This window comes from Phocoena sinus, chromosome 19 (assembly GCF_008692025.1).
Source record: "Phocoena sinus isolate mPhoSin1 chromosome 19, mPhoSin1.pri, whole genome shotgun sequence".
In the NCBI taxonomy this organism is placed as follows: domain Eukaryota; kingdom Metazoa; phylum Chordata; class Mammalia; order Artiodactyla; family Phocoenidae; genus Phocoena; species Phocoena sinus.
Genome location: NC_045781.1, coordinates 54761062 through 54779391, shown reverse-complemented (window position 1 = coordinate 54779391; position 18330 = coordinate 54761062). Strand labels below are relative to the sequence as shown.

General features: G+C 47.5%; 1 protein-coding gene across 3 annotated transcripts; it reads left to right on the top strand.

The window, feature by feature from the left end:
• Window positions 1–205: 205 nt before the first annotated feature.
• HSDL1 (hydroxysteroid dehydrogenase like 1) lies at window positions 206–16568 on the top strand. 3 transcript variants are annotated; one of them, XM_032614038.1, is made up of 5 exons: window positions 206–293; window positions 10450–10675; window positions 11353–11798; window positions 12008–12235; window positions 14337–16568. In XM_032614038.1, the coding sequence occupies exons 2-5, from the start codon at window positions 10456–10458 to the stop codon at window positions 14433–14435; spliced, it is 993 nt and encodes a 330-aa protein (XP_032469929.1). In that variant the 5' UTR covers window positions 206–293; window positions 10450–10455; the 3' UTR covers window positions 14436–16568. The 3 variants fall into 3 exon arrangements, with proteins under 3 accessions (XP_032469929.1, XP_032469931.1, XP_032469930.1); XM_032614040.1 differs by having other exon boundaries at window positions 224–293; window positions 14546–16568; XM_032614039.1 differs by lacking the exon at window positions 206–293 and adding an exon at window positions 6915–7574.
• Window positions 16569–18330: the final 1762 nt, after the last annotated feature.

Sequence of the window (18330 nt, the reverse complement as noted above, 5' to 3'; positions counted from 1 at the left end):
ACACCCCGTAGCAGTGGGGAAGCCCGGTTGTGTGGGATCACTACGTGCCCCAGCCCGCCAGGCCACTCTGCATCTGCGTCGTTGGCAGGCATACGCTTCCCTGGTCCCCACGGCAACCACTGCGCACGCGCACTCGGGACGCCGGGGGGGGGGGCGGGTCCCGCAACGGCCCCGCCCACAGCGCGTGCGCGGGTCACGTGGGGGCGCGGCCCGTTGTAGCTGCGGCGGCGGCGACGGGGTGGTGGCCGAACGTCTTTGGTGGGACCGGCTCCGAGACTGCGTCGCCTCTGCAGGTACCGCGCCCCCCACGCCAGGCCCTGGGCTCCAGACCCTCCTGGTCTCCCTCGGCGCCCACTGGGACTTCGGCCCGGCGCCTCCTTCTGCGCCCCACCACGCCCCCCTGGACTAGTGCCCTCAGCGCCGAGACACTCAGGCCTCCCGGACCCTTTCGTCCCTCCCTTCCCTCGGACCCCGCCCACAGCTTCCCTCCTTCCAGAGTGTCCCCCAAGAGCGCCCCTTCCACAGCTCCATCCCGGCGTTGCACCCACACAGGACTCCCTTTTCTGGGCCCGCCCCTCCCCCAGGACCCGGCCGACCTGGGGCCCCAGCCACCCCTAGCGCGGGTCCCACTCTTTCCCAGACCTGACCCAGGTGCTCCGCACGAGGCTCTGAAGATCACCCCTTTGTGCTTCTTTATTGTCGTTTCCAAAGGACTTGGTCTGAGTGGGATTTGTTGTCGTCGTCTTTGTTCTGAAGTAGAAGTAATTCAGAATAAGGGAGCTCTTGGAGAAAGGGCCCCACCAGTTCCCCAGCGGCGGTCATTTGTTCGGCCCTGCCCGGTGCTGGAGGGGAAGGGTTCTGGAGACCAGTGAGGCTGTCGCTGTTCCAAATGAACGTGCAGCCCAGACACAGACCGGCGCTTGAAGCCAAACTCAGCGGCCCTCTCGGTGATGCTAGCAAGATGCCTGCCTGGGGGTCTTACAGTGGGCGTCGCCAGCCAGGGCTCAGGACTTTGGTAGACCTTGATCTGAATTCCCACAGCCCAATTCTTCACTTTACCTCGGCAAGCCTCAGTTTCCCCGTCTGTAAACTGGGAACGATTAAAACTCTGCCTCGTAAGGTTGATGAGAGGGCAAGTACGATGATGGGAATAAAGCACTTAGCGGAGTCTTTTGCATAAAGCCAGCTCTCAGTTTTAACCCTGAGCACTACAAATAGACAAGAGCTAACATTGAACACTGAATTATAGTGGCTAATAGCCAAGGTTTATGGAGCAGTTATGTTCTGGGCTCTGTTCTGAGTGCTTTTTACATATGATCTACTTTAATTCTCATTATAATCTTAGGCAGGAACTATTAGCCCTGTGTTTACAGGTGATGTAAGGAAAGCTCAGGTGAAGTAATGTCATCTTCACCCAAGACACACAGCTCTTATATGGGGAGCGTGGATTCGAATCCAGAATGTCCATATTCAGTGTCTGTGGTTATAATCACTACAGTAATGTTCCAGGGGCATAGAGTTCAACAAATTGGGTATTTTTTTTAGCAGATTTTTTCTTTTTGAGATAAAATTCACATAACATAAAATTCACCATTTTAGCCATTTAAACATGTACTGCTCATAGCAGCATATTCATGGTGTACAGTCCCTCACCACTATTTAATTCCAGAACATTCTTACCATCCCCCAAAGATATCCCACCCCATTAGCAGTCGCTCCCCGTTTCCCACTCCCCCTGTAGCAGCCCTAATCTACTTTCTGTCTCTGGATTTGCCTTTTCTGGACATTTCATATACATAGAATCCCATGATGTGTCGCCTTTTGTCTGGCTTCTTTTGCTCAGCATACTGTTCTCAAGGTTTGTCCATGGCATAGCATGTATCCATACTTCATTCTTTGTATTGCTGAATAATATTCCGTTATGTGGATAGACCACATTTTGTTTATCCATTCCTCTGTTGTTGGACATTTGGGTTGTTTCCACTTTTTAGCTAGTGAATAATGCTGCTATGAACACAGCTGTACAAGTTTTTGTGTGAGCCTAAGTCTTCGGTTATCTTGGGTCTATATCTAGGAGAAGATGCTACTATTATTTTAATTCCCACTGCACAAAGGGAGACCTGAAACTGAGGGTTATCGGATCTCGGATGAGAGCTCCCGTGTTCTGCTCTTTCCATGCAATTCATGGTAGTGGTGTACTGAAACTTGGCAAAGGAAGGTAAGGAAATTCCAGAAAGTCATGATACACCAATAATAACTTCGTCAAAGTGCTGATGCAAAGTTTGAGAAGCTTCTCAAGTTTTCTCTCCCCGAGAGGGAAGTTTGAACTTTGAACACAAAGCATTATTTGCTTCTGTTTATTAAATAAATGTCATATACCTGGCACCACGCCAGGTGCTGAGGAGGAATAGTAAAGATGGATGTGATCCCAGCCTCACACCATCACAAGGCTGTGGGAGGATTAAAGAATTAAATCTGAAAAACAAAACTGTAAAAAAAATTTTGGAAAATAATATGGGAAAATATCTTTAGGACTTGGGACTAGGATGGGATTTCTGAAATAAAACATGACAAGCACAAACCATGCAGGGAAAAGATAGATAAATTTGACTACATTAATGTTAAGACATTCAGTTCATCAAAGGCACTATAAAGAGACAAAGCGTACAGAGAACTAGTATCTACAATATGGAAAGAATTCATATAACTCTGAAAGAAAAAGACAACACGTCAAAAGCTAGGAACAGGCATTTCATAGATGAGAAAACACAAACAGCACATAAACATCAAAAGAGTGCCAGTCAGCCTTATCAGTAGTCAGGAAATGCCAGTGAAAACCATGGTGAGATCCCGTTTCACAGCCAGCCTTTGGCAGGAAGTGAACTGGTGGACGTTGCCAGCCATCGAGAGGAGACAGCATGCGCTCACACTTGCTGCTGGTGGGCGTGTAAATTGGTGCAGCCGCTTTGGCTACATCTCGCTATAGGCCTGGATGCCCTGTGGCCCAGCAGTTCGACTCATAGGCCTATCCCTTTGAGGAACTCTTGTACACGTGCCTAGGAGACATGCACGAGAAGGTTCACGGCAGTGCCGTTCATAATTGTAAAGTGAAAACCAACGAGAACAACCCATCAGCAGTAGAATGGTTATATGCATTGTGTGTCTGTACCGTGAGGTAGCGTGGCAGTGAGAGTATATGGCCTACAGCTACGGAGGCGTGGATGAGTCTCAAAGACAACGCTGAGTGAAAGAAGGCACCAAAGCATACCGAAGGGGTTTGATTCCTTTATGTAAAGGTCAGAACCAGGGAAAACGGAATATGTCAGAATCCACGCTGCAGTAATAGTACAACTATTAAAAAAAAAAAAAAAGCAAGGGAATATTACATCAGAATTTAGGAGATTGATTACCGCCCCCCACCCCCGGTGGCAGAAGGGGATGTGACCAGGGAGGAAGCATCGGGGCTCCTAAGACTGCTTTGATTTGTGAAGTAGGGTGTCTGTGCGGGTGTTTTGTTCATTACTCTTTGAACTGTGCATAATAAGTTTTACAACTTTTGTGTACATTTTCCAGTTTTCTTAAATTACAGAAAAATTAGTTTTAGATATATTTCCTGCCCTCGAGAGAGGCCTGTGTTCTAGCTGAGGAACCAAGATAGAGTCCAGTTACTGCACTGCTCCGCATTCTGTGTAAGTGTTTAAGTGTCACGTGGGGGAGAGAGACGGAGGGGAACTCATGCTGGTGGGTGTGGAGACCTGGGAAGGGAAAGGAAGAGGGGCGTCGGCCTCCCGTCCATGGGTCCATCCCCAGGGCTGGCGTGTCGTGGTGCTTGTCCGCGAGTCCTGGGACTGAGCTGGGGAGAGGGGATGGGACTTGAGCTGGTCTTGCGAGGAGAGACAGGATGGGAGTGCTGAGAGCAAGGGTCTGAGTGAAGTGAGATTTCTATTAAAAAAAAGTTTAAAGTCCTAACCCTGCAGCCTTACTGGAAAGTGCCGGCCGTTGACGAGGGTGGTGAGGATGGCCTCAGCCAGTCAAAGATCTGAGGAGCCTCTGAGGATACTTTCTGCTTCCTGAATACACTGGAAGGTTTTGGTTTGAGGGATGTTTCAGGATTTGCAACTTGTCTCTATACTGTCTTAAAAACTAGACTGACAGTCTCTCCGTCCCTCCATCTTAATTTCCTATGACTGCTGTAACAAAGTGCTACAAGCTCAGTGCCTTAAAACAAGGCATAGTTATTCTCTTACAGTTTTGGAAGTCAGAAGTCTCAAGTCAGTCCCACTGGACTAAAGCCAGGGTGTCAGCACGGTTGTGTCGCTCGGGGAGGCTCTGGGGAGAGTCCGTATCTTGGCCTTTGCCAGATTCTGGAGGTGCCTGCCTTCCTTGACCTGTGACCCCTCTCTGCATCTTCAGTCCAGCAGCCTCTGGTCTTTAAATCTCCCTCGCGCTCTCTGACCTCTGCTTCTTGGTCACAGCTCCTTCTCTGACTCTGACCCTTCTGCCTCCATCTAATAAGGACACGTGTGATCACGTTGGACCCACCTGGATAATGCAGGATGTTCTCCCCATCTCAAGATCCTTAATCTTCAAAGTCCCCTTGCTACACGAGGATTAGGGTGTGGGCATATTGGAGGGCCATTATCTACCAACCCCACTACCTTTTGTTTGGTGGTGTTTTAATTGTCTTTTTTCCATCATACTTGCTTTATTTTCTTTGAAAACATTTTGGACAATCTGTCTTATGTTCTTGTAGCATCACCCCCAGGTAGCATTCATTTGGATAGCCTGGGGATGCCTGTGTTTCAGCCAAGACACTGCTCCCAGAGCTCTTTGATTCCCGAAGGGTTTTGTATTAGGTCTGATCGCCTTTTTCACGGTGAAGTTGAGTCAGCTAAACTGTAGGTCAGGATAATGTTACAGGCACAGCAGCCGCGCTTTGAAGACGTGACTTTGCTCCTGGGGTCTCGACCATAGTTTTCCCATGATGCCTTCATAGTTGTGATGTTACCTCAAAGGGGTTTTTTAAGGCTCTTTTGGAGCAGTTTTGGGTTTATAATAAAATCGATAGGAAGGTACGGAGACCCCATATGCCCCCTACTCCGGCACGTGCAGAGCCTCCCCTGTATCAGCGTCACTGGCCAGAGTGGTGCCATTTCTGCCGAGGGTGCGTCTACCCTGACACGTCATAATCACTCAGATTCTGTAGTTTACCTAAGGGTCCTTTAGCCCTGATGAGTATTGCCCTGGAGAAGTAGAAAATGCCTAGAAGTAGGGAATTGCACTGCGTTTCATATTTCGGGGACAGTTCTGACTGTTTGCCTCTGTTGTTCACTGATGTCTTAGTTTCCGTAGAGGCAAGAAAACAAAGCTTTATAATAACTTGTACAGGTAGGGTGTACAGGGACCAGGATTTTACTGTGTTTCAGTGTTGCTTTCTAGGTAATGGATTTCTCTCAGTTTTAGACTAGTACCTATCCACAGAACAATGAACTAGTCAAACCCCCAAAGCAAGTGAAAAGCAGCCTGCTATCTGTGCATACCTTGGTAGCCTTCTCGACCTGAATGTGTAGTAAACCCCTTTAAAACTGCTTCCATGAGCTTTCCTAGAACTGAATGGCTTTGTGGGGGAGTCCTGATTTCTTCTTCCATTAGAAAGACATTATTTTCCATCAGCTACTTACGGATGGGGAGAGGATTAAGAGGATGTCGGGCATGTAGAATTCCCAATCCTTTGCCATTTATGATCCATTGAGGTGCGAGCAAGTGGGTGAAAATGTCTGGCGTGTCTGAGGAGTGGCAGGGAGTCGGTCACAAAGCTGCGTGCTCTCCGTCTAGCTTTGCTTCGTCCCCGTCTGGATGGACCAGGGCCCAGGCCGCCTGACTTCCTGCCCGCAAGGCCATTGCCCCTCCACTGCCGCCAGCTGCCTTCTGCGCTAAACCTGATGAGCTCCTGCCTTTGGCCCAACGTTTCTGTGTGGCGTAAAGGCATCTCACAGCCTGGGCTCCCCTCCCGGCCCCGTTTCCACCCCTGGGTGTGCATCCCGCGCTGTGAGCTCGTTGCTGTTGTCACCATTTCCCAGCAGGCCGGGCTGTGCCTGGGCACGTCTCGCCCCTGCCCTCCTCCGTGGGGAATCGCTCTGTTGAGAGACCCAGCACGGGTCCTCGGCGTCCGACACTCACTGCTTTCTTCATTGCTGTTCTAGTAGTCTGTAGACTTTCCTACAGCCTAGTGACCGTGCGTGTTTAGACTTCTTGGCTGCATCATTTATTCATAACTAAATTGGCTTTTGAATTTATCAGTCTTTTGTGAGTTTGGTTGGCGTGAGTCAGGTCTGTCCACGTTGAGCTGCCCCTGGGGAACGATGGGATGCATCTCAGACCTAGAATGCCGTCAGCCCTCTGATGATCCGCGATTAAAAAAAAAATCCAGCAATGATAATCAACGTGTAAGGTAGCTGTCTGTGACAGAATTGCAATTTAAAATACCGTGACGGTCCCCCCTGACTGGTGGTGCAGGGGATCCATGGGTGGAGTTGAGAAGCGGGGTTGGAGGCCCTGGCACTGCTGGTCTCTGCTCCCCTCCGATGCCTGTACAGCTCCTGCTGGGCCTGCGCAGGACGGCCCCGGGGGCCTTGCCCACGAGGGGTTTCTTTTGTAAAGGATCGCAGGTGTTGGTTTGGTGGTCCCCTCCCCACGGGATGGGACTGAGCTGAGCTAGGCTGGGTGGTGCGATTTCATGCAGCAGCTGGTCTGGGCGCTCCTGTCCGTCCGCGCCAGGCGTTGTGTGAGGTGCTGGAGGGGTGTGTGGGGAGATGCGGCCCCCCAGGGAACGCAGCCTTGGGTGGGGGGTTTCAAAACCGAAACAGGCACCAGGCGGTGTCTAGGGCGGAGGGAGAGGGGAGAGGTGGCACTGGCGTTTCCTTCCATCTCCTCATCCGTAAGCCCCCGGCCCCAGGCAGGCTGGAAGGGGCCATCCCTCCCTGCCGTTGCCGCCAGCCCAGGACCCACGTGCTCAGGTGGGCAGCCAGGATCTGCCGCGAGTGTGGAACAGGTGCTGCGGCCAAGCGGAGGGTCTAGTTCTCTGTGGCTGGAGCGAGCACAGTGGTTTGCAGAGAGGAGGATGAGGCCCGGGGAAGCCCAGCAGATGCCCGGGACAGGTCGGGGGCAGGGCGTGTGCTTGCCGTCCTGGGTCTGCCTCCAAGCGGTCTGGACAGATTTTGTCCTGTGTGACGAAATGTTCCTTAAGGAACGAGGTGCAGGAGCCGGGATGCCTCCCAGCCCAGCCTTCCACCAGACGGGCACTGGCGGCGCCTGCCTTCTTCCCAGACCAGGGGATGCGTCGCTGCCTGTGCAGGGAATCACGGCACGAGAGTTGTTCCGTTTCCTTAACTTTTAAAACGCTTTGGTCGTAGTTTTATATAAATTTATCCCAGCTGAGCTGTGAAGGAGAGGCATTTGTTTCCTGCTGGTTTCCTGCTGTTTCCTGCTGGTCAGGCATACCTGACCTTCACACAGCTTGTCCTGAAGAGAAGACAGAGCAGTGTATTCCTGAAGGCCCGGGGCTGGCAGAGGAGGTAAGAGGAAACCACGGGTACTTAATGACTTGAGCAGAAAAATCGGGGAACTCTGTCACAGTCAGGCTTCTTTTGCTGAACTTTTTCCTTCTGAGACGTTCAATTCTTGAAAAAAATGGTGTTTGAGAGGGTCGAAGTTCCCTTTACACAGCTTCCCCTTGGGGTGAGTCATTCCCTGAGGCATACCTGACCTTTTTAGCTGGAACCCTATTACAGACACTCCTGCAATTCATTTTCCCACAAGTATTTCTTTGGCTACGATCCATTAGTCCTTGATACGTGGTTTTCGATTTTTCATTGAAAACACTGTTTTAACATTTTAGATGTATGCCCACCTGTTATTTTGAAGAATAGATTTAATGTTCCAAGTATCTAGTTTTTTGGTCATAGTTTTGTTATTTCGAATTTTATCACATTTTGTTTGAAAAGTACTGGTGCATACAAGTATTATGTTTCACATTTGCTTTCTTCATGGCCTAGTATTTGATTAATTATGACAAAAGGCACGTGTCCACCTTAAAAAATTATCTCAGGAACTCCTAACTTAGGGTGGTTGGGTTTGGATTCTCAGTTTTTATGTTCTTCCTTGTAAGAAGCTAATGTTTTGGCTGTTTCTCTGGGGATCAAATTAGCGCCATTCGGGGACGGCAGCCAGTGTGAGAGTGCTCAGTGCCCGGCAGGGGCCTCTCCAGCCGGCGCTGCCCCCTCAGGATGGGGCTGTGTGTTGAGATGCTGCAGCAGCGGGGACCCTTGGAGGGGGTGACACGTCACTACCTCATCGCTAGCATCTGGAAGCTTTGAGAGGCGCCCATGCACAGCAGAAAAGGGGTGAACACGTTTAAGGTGGATGACCGTGACTGTGAGCGTCTTTCAGAGGATTTGGAGCAGTGCCCGGAGTGTACGGCCTTAGTGGGGCGGACGGACCAGAAAAAGAAAAGCATCTTCAGCCCGGACTGCATTGATCTTGATAGTTCATGTTTTAGGGAATCTCAGCCAGTGTGGTCCATGAAGAAGCATTACCCCAGAGGAGCATGTAATTGTTTTTATCTTATTAAGTAATTGGTTTGTGTGCTTAATAAAGTTTGTAATGTTTTCTTTTCTTGACCAATCTTGGCATCCTCGTCGTAGGAGGTAAGTTTCTCTGAACAGAACCCCAAAGTGTACAGCACTTTACTTACTGGAACCAAGGTGGCCCCTTCAGTCATTTCCTGTAATGCTATTTGAGAAGGACGTTTCTTTAACTTACTTAATGCCACACCCACTTAGAGTTACGGTAGGAGTGGAAATTTTAACGTTTGAGGGGTTATATCCTCATTGTGAGGCATTTAGGAATCCCACTGCCTATTGCTTTCAGTTTTCTGTCGTATTTCTTTTGTATGTTTTGTTGGTTTGTAGATTGGACTGCAGACTCAGGTGTATACTCAACACACAGATATATATCGCTATATACCTATTTATAGTCAGCGGTTTTTTCGTTATTTTATGTGCCTGTTACCACAGTGTGGTATCATTCTTACTTTGTGTCCCATTCCAGAGGTTAATTTGTTTTCTCCTCTTTGCATTGCGGTCGAGTGGGAAGGAATTCACTTATTCTTCCTTAAGCTTATGCCAACTTTTGCTGCTATTGTTGGGGATTTTTCTTAGTTTCAGGATTTATTTTTTTCCTATTCTAATGCAGTTTCTTTGAAAGGGGCCACTTCCAGAAGTTTTATATAAATGTTTGTTTGGCTTAAATCTATTTTCTTTTATTAATATACAATAAATGCCGTATCCTTGTGTTTGTGCATATCGGAGCTCCCTGTAATTTAATTGTGGTCTGTTCTGACCTTTTTGATGTTTGACCCTCACTTGATAGCACACAGTTGGCTCAGGCCTCAGTGGCTTCCCGGGTCTAGTCCAGGATGAAGTTCATCAGCCTTGGTCGTGCCCGGCCTTTCTCTGCCTTTCTGAGCACAGGCATGCATACACCAGTTCGTATGGCATTTAAAGTTGTTTTGTTAAATGTTCGTCTCTTCTTCTAGGTAGTTATTTACTTCATCTTTGAGTCCTTAGCGTCAGTCACGGTACGTGGCACATAATAGGTGCATCGCGATGCTTGCTGTGTGAATACTTAGAAGAATTGAATTGGGCTTTTCTTTCCCCAAATGTTAAGGGGCCACGGAACGGTAATGGTGTGCCAGTGACATCAGCACGATGGAGCGCGCTTATGCACTATCGTTTGCGAAAACCATTTCTTCAAGTTTGGGGAGTATCTCTTTTTAAATATATATTTATGAATATTATTCATACATAATCTAATTTATGTTTATTTGATGTTAACGTTTATTAGAGCTTAGTTTTGTCACAAATGGGTTGTAAGGTCTTTGAGGCCAAGGCCGTGTCTTAACATTGCCTCTGTTTCTTCTACTCTGTCTCTCTAGGGATAGTAGGCCCTCTGCGCTTGCCGGTTTTGAATACATATAAATTCGGTAAAAGAAAGAAACATACCTCTCAGCTGTTACGTGAATTAAAAGCTCTGTGTCTGTCGCTGTGCTGGACCAGGAGCTTTTTCTGGCATAGGGCATGTTGTGTTTATCTCCGTAGCCACAACATTTAGCGCCGCAGTGCCTGGATTTTAGTAGGAATTTGGTAACTCTTGATAACTATGTTGGCTAATCTTCTTGGAAGGAAAGAACTTTATAAGCTACAGATGTTAAATAATGAGATCATAAATTGTCTGGATCCATGGGCTCTGTGCATCTGAACGGTTACTGTTATTGAATGCAAAATTGTTAAGCTCTGATGTCCTCAGATTCCTTTCTTCCCGCCCACTGTGCATGTTCCTTTAACTTACTAAGCAAAGGCCACCTCTCTCTCTCGCTGCCCTCCCTTGCAGGCCGCCATGGCTGCCGTCGACAGCTTCTACCTCTTGTACAGGGAAATCGCCAGGTCCTGCAACTGCTACATGGAAGCCCTCGCCTTGGTTGGAGCCTGGTACACGGCCAGAAAAAGCATCACCGTCGTCTGTGACTTCTACAGCCTCATCAGGCTGCATTTCATCCCGCGCCTGGTGAGCAGAGCAGACCTGATCAAGCAGTATGGAAGATGGGCAGTCGTGAGTGGTAAGAGATGAGTTTTCAGTTCTTGCCTAATCTAAAAATGAAATCATCTTTCCTGTTTAATCTGTGTTTTAAGTTGGATGCATCATTCCTGGAGTTACTGAATTTGATGTAATGTTTTCATGGGATAAAAAAATAAAACTACTCTGTTATGATTATGTGCGCATTTCTTACCGCCCTCGTCCTGGAAGAATTTCCCTGTGATTTCTGTGCTTCTCATTCTGCCCCTCCTGTTCCCAGTCCAGCTCCAGCCCCACCTTCCTAGCCTTTGCTTTTCCTTCTTGCTCTCTGTTTTCAAAGTGTCCTTACAAACTGGTACCACTTGCAGAAACACTTCCCTTATTTTAAATTTCATCTTAATTTACCATTGTTTCCCAGGAAAGTACCCCCTGGCACTCATTCAAGCCAGATGAGAGTTTGAAAACAGTTTCCCCCTGTGTCTCACAGTCAACTTGGTGAATGTAAAACAGCTCTGCCTCTGCCTGTCAGAGTGTCTGGGCGAGTATTTGACTGGCTTGTGTCATGGATTTGACCTTGTGCTTGACTGATCACTTACAGAACTCGGTTTATTTCTAGTGTGGCTCCTTCTCTGATTAAACCCGGACACAGTGTATTTAACGTCCATTTTAAAGGTCACACTGAGAAACGAGTTTGCTCTCTTGTCCCCGCTTGTACTGTAGGCGCAACAGATGGGATTGGAAGGGCCTACGCAGAGGAGCTGGCCAGCCGCGGGCTCAACATCGTCCTGATCAGTCGGAACCAAGAGAAGCTGCAGACGGTCGCTAAAGACATAGCTGACGCCTACAACGTGGAGACTGACGTCATTGTCGCGGACTTCAGCAACGGCCGCGAGATCTACGGCCTGATTCGGGAAGCCCTGAAGGACAGAGACGTTGGCATCCTGGTGAACAACGTGGGCGTGTTCTACCCCTACCCGCAGTACTTCACGCAGGTCTCGGAGGACACGCTCTGGGACATCGTCAACGTGAACGTTGCCGCCGCCAGTCTGATGGTGCACATCGTATTACCCGGGATGGTGGAGAGGAAGAAAGGGGCCATCGTCACCATCTCCTCCGGCTCCTGCTGCAAGCCAACCCCCCAGCTGGCGGCGTTTTCCGCGTCTAAGGTAACGCGTCCCCAGTTGGAAAGTGAAATCACCATGCAGGACCGTGCTTATCACGATGGTTTGGTCCGGTTTGTTGAGCTCTTTGTCAGCAGCTCGTGTTTGCTCGTGCTGTATTTTTTTCCCTGAAATGACCATTAAGTCTTTTCTTTTCTCCTGAATTTCTTCCGAGTTCCTGAAAAATTAGGTCTTTTCCCCTCCCGTTTCAACAGGCTTACTTAGACCACTTCAGCAGAGCATTGCAGTATGAATACGCTTCCAAAGGAATTTTCGTACAGAGTCTAATCCCGTTCTACGTAGCTACCAACGCGTCCGCCCCTGGCAGCTTTCTGCACAAGTGCCCGTGGTTGGTGCCTTCGCCACAGGTGTACGCACATCATGCTGTTTCTACCCTTGGCATTTCGAAAAGGACCACGGGATACTGGTCCCATTCCATCCAGGTAACAGTGTGCGCTCGGCTCTCGTAATTAGGTCAATGCATCCTGAACCTTTTTAAAACGACACTTGGGAATCTGACTGAAGCGTGATGCTGAGAGATGAGGATTGTGAGTTCTGACTCGCAAACCTTAGCGTGCTCCGGTTTAAGGATCCAGCTCACGTTCTTTGAGTTCCTTTCCATCTTCTCCATTCCCGTTTGTTTCTTACCTTTTTAAGTCCCGCCTGTCTCAGTCTCTGGGGAACGCATGGCATTTGTGTTTTCAGCGCTGTGCACTTTTCCGACGAGCTGGATGTGGACCCTTGCTGTGGACGTCCTCCCCTCAGCTCGTTGTTCCCAAGTCCTACTGAGCCGGGTCCCCGGGGGGGCTACTCTGTGTCCCATTGGTCAGGAGCAGGCCTGGGCACATGGGTCAGGATCCCCGAAGGCGCCCAGAGCCTTGCAGAACCCAACCCCCACCACCCCGGCTCTTCTGCAGTTCCCGGTGCCTGGAGACTTGGCATCCCTTTCCTGTTACTGCTGTTATCTCAACAGGCCGATGAGTCAGCCTCCGGAGGTGATCTGTCAGTACCCAGAGGATGAAATTCTCTCCTCTTCCATTAGCTCTTTCCCTCCCACCGCCCAGTATGCTGAAACCTCCCCGGGACGAGCCAGTGAGTCTCCGCCTGCCCGTCCTTAGGAAACGGGCAGAATCCATCTTGATGCTGGTCCCCCCTGTAGTGGACAAGTGGTCATGAGAGGAGTTTTAAAACAAACAGATTTCTAGATGCTGCTTCAATCTCCACTCAGTAAATACTGAAAAAAAAATGCCCTTTGGAGGGGGATCCGATGACCTAGCCTGTGTCAGGGGCCCCCATGTTTCAATGCGACCCTCCTTACAGAGTCGTCCTAAGGGACCATATATTGCCTTCTTTCATCTCCTTGGATTTTAGAGCCTTTTGCTTTAGGACAGTGGCCCCAAGGAGGAGTATTTGGGTATTTTTTTTCCATGAAATCCTGACTCTTTAAAGAGGTCCAAAGAGACCTTGGTCATTTTCACAGGTAGTTACTTACGGCTCCAGGCCAAACACGGGACCCCTGTCTCCAAGGTGGCTAAGCTGAAGCTTCTGTGGAACCTGCTGGGAACAGCTGCACCTCTGGGACCCTCACCCCACAGTTCATCGTGCGGGGACCCCCTCCTTGTTCACTGTGGTTCCTGGAATAGCAGAGTGACCTGGGTCTGTTTCTTAAGGAGAATGTGGAGTGACCTGTATCACTACACCTCTGGTCAAGGCTAGAACATCAGCACCTGCCAGGGGCCCGTCCATCTCCCCTCCTTCACACACAAGGTGTTAAACTTTCGCTCAGTCTCGGACAGAGCCGTCAGTGTTGCGCAGGGCTTCTCCACCTGGGCACTAGTGGCGTAGAGGTTGGCTCGTTCCTTGTTGTGGGACCTTCCTGTGCGCTGTACGATGCTCACAGCGTCCTGAACCTCTGCCCACGAGATGCCGGTAGCGCCACCATCCCACTTGTGACAGCTAATACTGTTTCTGGACCTTGCCGAATGTCCCCTGGGGGGACGTGGCCCTGGAGACCCCCTGGAGCAGAGCAGCATCAGCGGACATCCTCCCTGTATCCCCGAGGCTTCCACGTCACACCTCAAGACACTCTCTCAGAGTCCTAGTGTTTTTGACTCAGTGCTTTTGTTTAACTTAGCACCACTCTGCCCCTCAGTCCCCAGTTTTCTCACACAGAACTAAGCACGTATGCAGTTTTCTCTTTCACCTGCCTTTTATTTCTGGGCTGATCTGTAATTCTTATCCACATTCCATACTGTTCATGTCACGTTAAGTAAAGATGAAATCGTATCACTGCGTGTAGGTCTGTCCCGCCTCATTAGAGGAAGGGGGCGGGTGGGCGGTGATCACATTTCTGTTCCCCAGAGAGGCTAGCATAGGGTCTTATACAAAAGTAGGTGCTCAGTGCAGTAGCACCTAAGGTTTTCCCCTTTTTTGTATTTAATGGGATTGGTGATGTTTGTTGGTTTAAACGATTGCTGATCTGTGCGTTCTGTTGTCGATGACTTTGGGTTCTAACCTTACGGTCTTTTTCTCTTTCATTTTTAGTTTCTTTTTGCACAGTATATGCCTGAATGGCTCTGGGTGTGGGGAGCAAATATTCTCAATCGTTCCCTGCGTAAGGAGGCCTTATCCTGCCAGGCGTGAAGCTGGCTGATGGTTGGGAAGTGTTGCCAACTCGGGGAACCTGCAGCATTCTACATTTGGAAGAACACATGTAATTTATCTTCTGCATTTTCTTTCTACCGATCATTTAGCATACTGTTGACTCATCGTTTGCAAAATAAACATAACACTTTTAAGGATGCTGTGGAAAAGCCTCAAGGTCCGCTTGGAAGGCACAGAGTAAACAACGACCACCACACAAGAACCATGAGGCAACCTAAATTTTGATGCTTTTTTTTTTTTTAAGCTGTTCGAAAGCTGTGTGATTTATGTTGTTCTAAGAGCTACTCGCAGTCTGATATTGAAATATGATGTGACTTGTCAGCTCTTACAGTTTCGCGTGTTGTTTCTTAAGGGCAATTATTTCAGTAGTTGAATTATAGTATTGGTTTTCAAATGTTCATCAGGAAAAACTATTTAAAAGTGTTATTTTCTAGGTCAGATTGCTGGTATAATTAGTGGAACTCTGTATTATATTGTGTAACTCTAGTTGTTCGGCTCTCTGTGTATGAAATGCTGCTCTTCAGCTGATACTTCGTTAGAGAACCATATACGTGTGTCTGTTGTGTGCATCTAGGCAACTATGTATGGGTAAGTTACTTTAAGAAAGATTTCTCGTCAAGATGGCTTAATGTGGAATCTTAAGGGTATTAAAATTCTAGATTTTTCCTTTTCATACTAAACAAGGCTACCCAATTTTGTGCTATAGATTTGCCAAGTATAATATTACTTACGACATTCTGTTTTTTTTAATCTACTAAGGAATTAATTCATTCCTAGATTTGGACATGTAGTAATTAACCCTCAGTCATCCTCTGATTTATAATTACTGTGGATGAGTAATGACTTCTCAGCCTATGACCCATTTTATAACAAATTTAGCCCTTTAGAGCTTGTTTTACCTTGTTGTCTAACACTTTGCTATGTAATATTAGTCCTTTCCAGTGGCATTATTGGTGTAAACATCAAAGATTTATAGAATAGTAGTTAAAATATGGACAGATTATGTGTGTGTGATATGACATGTTGTGTCTGTTGAAATGTTAGAAGCTCATTCTTGGTTCGTGTAATGGATTTATGCATTACAGTGAGTACTTCTATTGGTATGAAGATAATTACGCACAACCCACCACAATACGGGTTTGCACTGAAACCTACTGTGAAGTCTTTTTGGTTCAGGTCCTGTAAAGCCAAACATTTTTGAGAATCACATACGTAGTGCTTTGACAGTTGTAAATCACTATACGAATATGACCGTATGTGCAAATTTGAAACTCACAGTTTAATATTGCAACATTGATGCAGAAACCGGTAAACTGAAATCAGGACTTTTATGAAATTGCTTTCTCCTGAGATAATATTCCATTACGAGTAGGCCTAAAGCATGCTTTTATGTTATGCCCACAATTTTGCCAGTGACATTGCCTTAGTATTTCCAGATCTGACTTGGACTCAAGATCAGAAGTTAAGTTTAGAGCTCTTCAACTTACAGATCAGGCCTTCATCACATAAGAGGAGGAACTTCAGGTGTGAAAATTTACACACTAGTGATACTACGTAGAACTGACCTTTCTACGATACTACTACGTAGAACTGTTTTGCTTCCAAGTTGGCTTGGAAACCTTTATTTTGTCATATTTGGCATTTCCCCACCCGACCATTTATGGTCATTAAGACTAGCGAAAGTTTGACTTCATGCCACAGTGACTTGAACTTTAATTGACATATAATAAGAAGCAGCAACTTGATGTAAAAATACCATATTTATATCTAAGGTGTTATGTGGTACAGCAGTGTCTTATATTTGTAGATTAGATGTTGGATCATTGTTATATGATGAGACTAAGTAAACCATGTCAGTGATGTTTTGAAATTCTCTCCTTGGCAGGACATATGTAAATATGCTGATTGGTGCAAAGTTCATGAAAGATCAAAACCAAGACTCTTCCTTAGGTTTTACCTTTCCCAGAGCTCATTTGAGAGTCATAATCAGACCACTGTAGATGGGGTTTCTTATTAAGAATGTGGGAAATAAGAACCTCTGAAAGAGTCTGTGGCCTGAAAACAACAATAAAAGCAGTTGCTTCTGCTTCCTTTGGAAGAGGTTTTGCTCCATATGTTTGTAAATTGGTTGTTTGGAAAGAGAGACACATTTTTTTCCCGTAGGAACAATTATTTAGAAGTTACAAAAAATTAATCTCTAAACACCTGTGATAGTAACTCATTAAAAGCTGGTAACTCAGTAAGAAAATTGTGCGTGTAACCACGTGTCTCATAAATCTTGTGAAACTACAGAGTTGATTTCTTGCTCTCATTCTCCTGATAGGTTGAATAAGATGAAGGCTGATTTTGATCACTGACATTGGCGATGTGGAGGTCACTGGTGCTTTTGTTATGATCCATTTTCATCGAGTGGTGGGGATGAAAGGAGCGGTGGGGATGAAAAGTAGTGGGTTCAAGAAAGAATGGGAAGAAAAAGGGAGTCAGTGAGTAGAGACAGCTCTTTGGAGGAGTCTGTTTTGTTTTAACCTCAGTTACTTAAAATCTTGGCACATTTGGGAACCAGAGGGTTAAGTGGTGTCCTCAGTGTTGACATTGTTTGCCCTCGGAAACTAGTCTCTCTGTGTCTCTGTCTCAGTATTGGCTCAGGCTGTTACTCTTTAAAATAGCACTCAGTGTTAATAAAGATTTACCTTCCCGTGGAATTGTGAATGCTTTATTATATACGTGAAGGGTTAGTTTAGGAAGTTACTAGAACCTGGAGTGGTGGAAAACCGGTAGACCAGGATTCTGGGGCTCTCAGCCTGCCTTGGTCAATTTCCAGGCCACCTCCTGTCATGCCCCAGGCCCCCTGCAGTTTCTAGGGTTTTCAGGAGCTGGCAGCTGTCTCTCTTCCCCCGCTTCCGACTTCACTATCACGTGACAAGGATGTTTGCAATGCATCAGCCTACCTCTGTTCCTAACAGTTGGGCTTTGTATTCAATGGCATAGTGACCTAAAGGGCTGTTAAAAGAACCCTGAGTAGAACAACACAGTTAAGTTTAAGATCAGGTACCTTACGTGGTGGCAGCAGGGAGTGCTTAATTTTGAGGATTTGCAAGTGCGAGGGTCAAGAATTCTCTGAAAGTTCCTAACATTGATGCGACCTGGGGCGGGGCGGGGGTGGGGGAAGAACTTAATCAGGTGTGGGTTGATCTAGTGTAACCACCGCATTTATTGAATGTGTGTCAAGCTCTGTGTGTGTATGTTTCATTTAACCCTCATCCTATCAGGTAGGTATTCGTATCTCTTTTTTGGATGAGGAAGGTGAGGTACGAAAGAGCTGAGGTACAACTTGCCGAAGATCACAAAGCCAGTAGGGGATTCTGTATTTAGCCACTATATCAAATGAGTTTGGTTAAATATTCTTAAAGGGAAGATGCAGTGCTGTGGTTTCTAATATTGGGGCCATGCAGTATCTTCACGGTGCCGTGGAAAGTTCAAACAAGATGCAAGCAGTTTTGTCTCACTATATAGCACATCATTTGTCATCAGCATTACGTAAAACAGGCTTTCAGTCCCCCAGTTGTGTCCAATGTCAAGTGTGGACCGGCTCAACATTTAGACACAAAACAGCCCGTGATCTCAATCACCCGGACATTTTGGGGGGGGCGCACTTCTAGAGTTCAACACATTAATCCTTGTTTCTTCAAAAGGGGTAGCCGCTTGGCGTCCGTGCTCCAGGCGAGGCCGCGAGGGGTTAGGAGTGGAGCGGACCGGACTTGGGGCGGGGGTCTCGCCGGTCAGGGTGGGAGTCAGGGGAGGACTCGCATCCTCACGCCCTGAGCAAGCACTTCACCCGCCCGCGTCCCAGGTGCCGCGCGGGTAAAACGGGTAG